General features: G+C 42.2%; 1 protein-coding gene across 1 annotated transcript in view; it reads right to left on the bottom strand.

Moving 5' to 3' along the window:
* Nucleotides 1-6,302, bottom strand: part of LOC142380912 (CD82 antigen) — a 14,360-nt gene extending 8,058 nt beyond the window's left edge. The window contains exons 1-3 of the mRNA XM_075466856.1: nucleotides 5,869-6,302; nucleotides 1,117-1,195; nucleotides 530-642 (exon numbers count right to left, since the gene is read on the bottom strand). Of these exons, the coding sequence (XP_075322971.1) occupies nucleotides 530-642; nucleotides 1,117-1,195; nucleotides 5,869-5,934 (258 nt within the window). The 5' untranslated portion in view covers nucleotides 5,935-6,302. The remainder of the gene's footprint in view (nucleotides 1-529; nucleotides 643-1,116; nucleotides 1,196-5,868) is intronic.
* Nucleotides 6,303-8,224: the final 1,922 nt, after the last annotated feature.

The raw sequence follows: 8,224 nt of genomic DNA, 5'->3' as shown, positions 1-8,224 counted from the left end.
TTTAAAATGAAAATGGCCGAGTAAAAGTTCCGTACCCTTCTCCATGTTTGGTGGATCCGCCGATTACTTTCTTTTCCTGTTCCACAGCAGACAGCAGCAGACTTTTACAAAATAAAAGCCTGTGAGCAACAGACTTTTACAAAATAAAAGCCTGTGATCAACAGATTTTTACTAAATAAAAGCCTGTGAGCAACAGACTTTTACAATAATAAAATAAATAATAAAACAGGGGTGGTGCCCCATGTTCCAGAGGCTATAGTCCTCGCTGCAGCTGGCCCCGGTTCGAGTCGGCCGGCCCTGTGCTGCGTGTTGTTCCCCCTCTCTCTGCCCCCTCCTGTCTCTCTGAACTTTAAAAAAAAAAATTTAAATAAAAAAACATATAACTGCGTTAATGCGCGATAAATTATGTATCGTCGTTAAATAATTAACGAGTCAACTCGCCCAGCCCTAATATATTTCAGTGTTTATTTTATTAAAATATCATCATTTATAGGTGCAGTGATGCAGATCAGGTGTTGTTGCAACTCACCACCAGCAGCAGGAGTCTTTTCTCGGTGCTCGCTCCAACACATCCAGTGACACTGACCAACACCACCACTCCACCAACCAAGAACATCCCTGCGGCCACCACCTGCAAATCATCTGAACACGCAAACACACAGAGACACAACGATTGATACAGAGATGCCAACAGGCCGTTGACTTAGATCCAAGACCTGTTTGACCAACTAAACTTGATGCTTTGTGTTGAAAGTGTTCACATCGTCCGTTAAAGTTTTAATACAGAAAAAAGTTCTCTTAACAGGTAAACATACAGAGTTTAAAATAAAATTTGAATTTTGTTGATATGCAGCTTATTTTCCTCTGAAATGTGTCTGTTTTGCTGATTTGATCAATTCTAAAGGATAAAAAGTGTAAACTGGGGCTGTTTAAAGAGAGTGAAAATGTGCAATGCTTGATTAATTATTCCAAACTTTGCACAGCAACTTTCTCAGTTTGTCTCGGGACATTTTTCTCTGAGATTTTTATTTAGGGGCTCAAGGAGTTCCTCCCTATAGTCCCTAGTCCTAATCTTTGTGGTGCACGAGGCGGGGAAGCTGGGGTGAAGCGTGTTACCAGAGGTGAGGGCGTTCAGGAAGCTTCCTGTGTCGAACAGAATCCAGAGTCCACAACCGGCAACACACAATCCCAGAACCTGCAGAGGTCAAAGGTCACAGTGAAGGTACTGCATCCACATAAAGAAGGTGGGTTTCACCACATTTCATAGCATTCACCAAGAGACAAACAAAATAGGACATTAACACACCACAAAGGCAACTTCCAACTGGCCTGGACGTACAGCCTACGGCTGCGCAAGGTGACTAAGTTCGCCAGCGAAGATGGGGATGGTGTCGCTTTGTTTCGTCACTACCGCCTCCCTTCTTGTGCATTCATTCTGAACAGCCAATCAGAAGCCCCTTTCACACTGAGGAAGAACCCGCGTTTAATCCGCGAATTTAGTGTGTCCGCTGTTCCTTTCACACTGACGACCCGGGCTGGCGTGTCAACTCGACTCGCCATTCGACCCGCGTCGGACCCTAGTCTTTTTGCCGAGCCGAGTTTGGTGTGAACGCAATCGACGCGGGTCGGACGTGGGCGTGACGTGAGGAGTTTAAAAGACAGAATGGACAGCTGATTCAGAACAACAGCGACAGGTGAGGACAAGTTTCATTTCAAGTTTTCATCTGTTTTACTTCAAGTTTGAGACATTTTTCAAGATGGCCAACCGGGGAGACAAGGAGGTCCGCGAGCTCCTCAGCCTCCGAGCAGAGGACGTTATTTACCGCCACATTTCGGGGACTATAGTGCTCTTGTATTCTCCGCATATGTTCTTCGGCGGCATCCCACGTTGTAACCATCCACACCCCGTAAAAAAACAGCTCCATGAACTGCATATACAATTGCAAAAACAAGTCCTCAAGGTGTCCCGCCATCGTTGGTTTGAAAAATGTGATGCAGACAGGTGTATTTAACCCTACCTCCGACGCATGGGTTGTGCCTACGTCATTGTACACGCCCAGCATTTTATGTGTTTCGTGTGACGCTCTGCCACTAGGCCACGCCCCCTGAACTCGGCTTCAGGCGACACGGGTCACCAACACGCCAAGCGTTCACATTGCTCGACGCGGGACGAAGTGGCAATTTGGACCCGCTAAGGTAGCGGGTCGCAGTGTGAAAGGGGCTAGAGTGAGCTCTCTAAGGCTACGTTTAGACTGCAGGCCTTGATGCTCAATTCCGATTTTTTTTTAGGTCGTTCGCATTGCTATTAAATGTGACCTGGATGTGGCCTGCTGTGTGAACAGCTTACCGCCCCATACTATCCCACATGCGCAGAAGAGCGTACGATGACGTCATACGCAGCGAGCGTGCCCAGTGTTTGCGGAAGTAAACATGGATGGTAAGAGTAGAAATGCATATATTGCGATTTTAAAGTTGTTGTCCAGCCGGAGCCAGCACATTAATCACGGCATAATTTTAAAGAGGATATTAAAAAGAAAAAGAACTAGGCTTTTGGCCCCGGCCTTTTGTGGGGCAGTGGCATCGTCTATCCAAAGACACGTTTGGGTGCGTCGTCGTAGCCAGGAGTGGTGGGACTGATGTGAGAGGCTTTTCAGACGCGTAGGTCGGATAAATGCGCCCTGGCCGTTCAGACTGCAGTCGCATGGCAAAAGATCAGATACGTATCGGAATTAGGACCACACATCCAAGTGGCCTGGATCGGATTTGGAAAAAATCCGATCTGTGCTGTTCAGACTGCCATGAAAAGATCAGATACAGGTCGCATAGGGCCAAAAAAAATCGGATTTGGGTCACTTCAGTGTGCTGTCTGAAAGTAGTCTAAGTGAGTGACACAACGCTGGTTCTACAGATTAAATCTGCTGAAAAAAGACGCCGATGAAGTCCAACTGTGGCGATGGGGTGCAAACACCAAAACTACAGAAGAGACGGACATTCACCAACGCTCCAGATGTGCCCAGTGGCCGATGGTTGGCTTGGTGTAAAAGGCCCCTTAAGAGAGGAAGTGTTCTCTGAAGAGATGAGTCTTCAAAGGTTCTTAAATGCAGACACCCCTGCTCTGATAGCATTTGGTAGTTGGTTCTTCATCCATCATGGAACCACAAATGAGAACAGTTTGGACTGAGGCTGCCTTGTTGTATTGATGACAGAACCATACGAAGTTCCTGAGAGGAACGCAGATGTCCAGAGGGAGCATCAGCCTATACGACTGAGTTTAACCCATAAGAACCCACCGTGACACAGGTGTCCCTTTAAATGTTCTGGAAAATTCCATGAAAAACTTTATCCTTGATTTCAACTCATGAATTGCCAGAGTGGCCCATACTTAACATCCTGGTGGGTCATGTGACAGGTTATGTGATTTAGTCTTCCCATAATAATATTTCCAAGATGTCCGTGTGCCAGGTTACCGCTACGGGCAGAGCTAGCTAAATTTAAATGGCTTGTTTTTGGTTGCTAAAGGAAAGATTCAAACCATTTAAACCATTTAACACCCATTGACACATCTTTGACACTAGGGAGTGTTATTTTGAGAAAAATGTCAGAAATGTGCTCTATATAGTCTGTTTAGTCTGTTTTATGTCCCCCATAATTTTCCTTGATGGAGAAATTATCCAGGTTCTTAACGCCCAATGTGACATATATGTCACATTACAGATCTCTAACAGTGGGGTGGTGGTATTTTGAAAAAAATGTCAGAAATGTGTTCTATATGGTCTGTTTAGTCTGTGTTATGATCCCCTTAATTTTCATTTAAGTAGAAATGGGTCCAGGTTCTTATGGGTTAAAAAGCTGCTGCAGACCCAGAAGTCTCTCTGTGGGCACCATTAGTGACTTGAATTTGATTCAGGCAGCCATGGGCAGCCAGTGGAGGCCTGGAAAGGTCACCTTTTCGGTTGATGGACCACCAGATGTTCCACCGTGTTCTGGACCATCTGTTTCACTATGCATGCTGGGAGATAACCATGGTGTGTACCAGGAGTTGGTGTCAGACCGAGTCAGATAAAACCGGATTTTATTGATGTTGTAAAGAAATGTGACCGAGAGGCAGATGCAGCATGGTCAGCGGAGGAAAACTGGTCACCAATCGTTGCATCCAGGTTTCTAACAGAGAGATGTAGAGGTGGTTTTTATATTGATATTGTGTTGGAGTGACTGGCTGGGAGGATCAATAGTTCAGTCTAAAGCCTCGTTTAATCCTCGTTAGATTACATAAAAAGTCAAACAAAGCAGTGAAATTATTTAAAAAAGAACAAAAAAAAATGTTAAACTGAAGCTGCACTAAAACACAAAAAGACAAAGTACTAAAATATGAAGATTAAAAATGAGAAATAAGAACAAAGGTCTAAAACAGAACTGACTTGGCCTAACTTTTGGTGGCTCCTGGTTATTTATCACTCAGTGGGTCTACATGATGAGATTAATTTGATTATATATATATATGGATATATGGCGGTGAGTGAATGGGATCAGAGGCACAAAGCGTGTCATACCCCGGTATGATAGGTGGCGCTGTACCCATTCCAACTGTTGCTAATAGAGCCACTTCCTGTTGACCTCTTCACCACCAACAACAAACTTTTTTTTTTTAGCTGGTTAGTACCATATTCTTTTGGTTTAAATTCTTTTTGCTCACAGATCCGTGGTTAATTGTCTTTTTGTCTACAAGTTTGCACACAATCAGTAAAAAATACTGTCAGAAAAGGACGAAAACTAAAGAAACTGGATTGGCGATTGCTGAATAAAAATTGTTGAATCAATCAAAAGACTAAATTGCAATGGCAACTACAAACAAAAAAGAGAAGAAAAAGTATTAAGACAGTCCCATAGAGTACAGGTGATCTTTTCATTTCCTTTTATAGACGGGTACACTCTCAGAAACAGGGGTACAGTACGAGTCCTTTTTTTCCCCCTGAGGTACAATCTATACTAATGTACCCCCTAGGGTTAATTATTGGACCTAAAGGTACCTATATGTAGCCTGGCTCTCACGCAGACCCTTCGTGCTTCGTGCATCTTCGTTACACTTCGTGAGCTCGCACTAGGGTCTGGGCTCGCCTTGTTGAGCCCGAAGTCTTCGGTTACCCCATAACCGGGCCCGTCTCTATGCCTAGATCCAATCACAATCGTGGGGCGGGGTGTTAACAGGTATGACGTAGCATCCGGCGCGACAACGAACACAGTCAAACACAGCCATTGCCGGACGATTAGCTGCTGCTAGCTCCTGCTTTGCTCGCTGCTGTTGTGTTTTGTTTATTTTCCACCACAGACCGAAAGACTGGTCGCGCTCCAACGCGCCACGTCCGCTTTTGATATGATTGGTCGAAGTAGTACGTGACACACACATTGAGATCTCCAATCAGGTTCGAGAGGTTTTTGAATACAACCCCCCCCTACTCACAGCAGAGAACAGCTAGGCAACCGACAAAATTCCAGATGGATGAGAAACATCCATCTGCGTGAGAACCAGGTTACCTATATGTACCTTTTTGAGGGTCCAAAAGGTACATATATGTACTCAAGTGGTAAAAGGTACCTACCTGTACTTTTTTTCTACCTGCTGGAGTACAATAGACAGTCTGTGTTAGGCTACTTCAGTATAAGCCACCAGAGGTACAAGATTGGTCTCTGTAAGGTACAAACCACAAGGGTACAAAACTATACCTTCTGAGGGTACTGCCCCAGGGACAAGCCATCGTACCCCTAAAGGTACAATCCTGTACTTTATTTTCTGAGAGTGCAGGGAGGGAGAGCTGTTTGTTTCCATAAAGTTACACCTTTATATTTGATGGAAAACAGAAGAAGTCTCACCAGGAAGATTGTGTTCAAAACTGCGAAGCCGAACTTCAGCACCTCGATCTTCACCTCCAGCTTCATCTCGAACAGCCACAGCGACGACGAGCAGCAGGTTCAGACGTCTCTTGGTTTAGGCCTCTCGTTGCTTTCAGCTCCTCTCTGAACCGAGTCTGTTCCCGAAAAAAAAAAAAGAAAACACCTGATTTCAAAGTTCACTTCCTCATTGTCTCTAAACATTAAACTGCTCTCACACACCCAACACACACTTCAGAGCACAATACATTCACATCGTTCATTACCTAGAGTTACATTAACCGTGAAAACCTGCAAACATCTCATCTGCTCCATGGTTTATATCCTGCTCACCTTTTGTCTTCATCAGAAATCAAATCAAATCAAATGTATTTATATAGCACATTTCATGTACAAACAATTCAAAGTGCTTTACATAAAATAAAAGCATTGCAGCAGGGAGTGGAAGAAGCATTAAAAATACATAAAAGAAAATAAAGAGAAACAAATAAAATAATTTAAATGAATTTTAAAAAGACACGTCCGTCAGATCCAAACTAATTTGTTTACATTTTGTGAACTACTTTTCCCAGAAGTCCCCGGGTTGAGTAACGACCAGCTGGAAAAACAAACAGGAACCAGGAAACTCGCTGAAAATCAAACACTGAGATGGACCACAGCTTTCTCCAAAATTCATCAGATTAATCCATCACAAAAGTAGCTATTAGCATCTTCTGTTCTGTGGGAGCATCTATTGGAATAATAACTTTGTACTGGATAGACGTGAAATAATCTCATCATAATAAAATAAAATAAAATCATATAAAATTAATACATAAAAATGCTAAATAAAATAAAACAAAAATAAATGAAATCAAATCAAATCAAATAAAATAAAATAAAATAAAATAAAATAAAATAAAATAAAATAAAATAAAATAAAATAATACAATACAATACAATTAAATTAAATTAAATTAAAATAAATTAAATTAAAATAAAAAATAATAAAAAAATTTAAATTAAAATAAAAAATATAATAAAAAAAAAATTCATAACATAGTGATGATCTGACTATTTTCCATTTTCACTGTGGATTTATACTGCTGTTTGTTCAGTTATTCAACTCATCCACCTGCAGAGGGCGCTGTTTGAGTTCAGTTTTACATACAGTTGTTTTTTTTTTTCTTTAGTTCTGGAAGGAAAATTAAAATCTAAGAAGAAAACATTTTCCAAAAAAGTCTTTAAGTCTCAAATAAATCTAAGAATAAGGGGAGAGGTTTTAATGTATGTTTAAAGTACAAAAATTCAAATTACTTTAGTTTTCATAGCTTTTGGGGGCCAACCTCTTCTGTGAATTTGCTCACAGCTTTGAGTTTTTAATAAAATGAGTAATCTGGTGAGTTTTACATGTGTCAGCCTTAAAAAAAGGAAATAAAAAGCTGTGTATCTGCACAGGTTCTGAAATAAAAAAAACAAAGATACGAGATATCACCTGGTAATTTGTCAGGAAAGGTAAATTTATCAGCATGGTTTGGAAATAATGGTCCCCAGGTGTACCGAAACCTGGCAGATGACCTTTATTGAATGCTAAAATACGGTAAAAGTCCCTCTAGGACCTCAGGAAGGTCTTGAGGGTCCCTTGAAGGGTTCTCAGACCACAGTGTGACAACCTCAGCGGCAGTTAATGTGAAATGCAAACAGTCAGCGTGATCTGTTGACCCTGAGCTAAACACAGCGGCATTACAGAGTCAGACAGGGGCCGCAAATCAGCCTCATTCCCACGTCCATCACCACCAACGGCATGTTTTTACTGCTGGGCAGACGGCCAATCGGCTCCAGGCAGTTTGCTTGTCGTTGGCCGGTTTCCAGCGTGACGCCTCATATCTGATGTGCTGATGGATGCACAGAACCTGTTGTGTCTGTGGGAGGTTGCAGGTGATGTAATTCCATGCCACTAGAAAGAATCGAGCAGCAGAACAAGCGAGATTCATCAGCAACTTGTTAACGCATGATTACCAAATGGGTGTCATGTCTGTAGGTTTTTTGCCACGTTTTTAGTTTCTGTTTAAGTTCTTAGTTTTACCATGTTTTAGTTTTTCATGTCTTAGTTTTGTTAAGTTTTAGGTTCAGGTCTTGTTTTTAGTTTTTGCCATGCTATGCCACCTTTTTCCTCAGTCTTTCTCCTGCCATCAGCTTCACTTCCTTCACCTGTGTTTTCCCCATCAGCTGCACTCAATCACCAATCACCCTCCACAGTATAGGCTGTGTTCGAAACCGCATACTACTCCTACTACTCCTACTAACTTTAACTTTTTTAAGTTCCCGGATGCATACTAGATTCTCCGAAATGTTGGGT

This window comes from Odontesthes bonariensis, chromosome 5 (assembly GCF_027942865.1).
Source record: "Odontesthes bonariensis isolate fOdoBon6 chromosome 5, fOdoBon6.hap1, whole genome shotgun sequence".
NCBI classification, from domain to species: domain Eukaryota; kingdom Metazoa; phylum Chordata; class Actinopteri; order Atheriniformes; family Atherinopsidae; genus Odontesthes; species Odontesthes bonariensis.
Note: the sequence above shows the minus strand (reverse complement) of the source record. Positions and strands in the feature narration are given on the sequence as shown.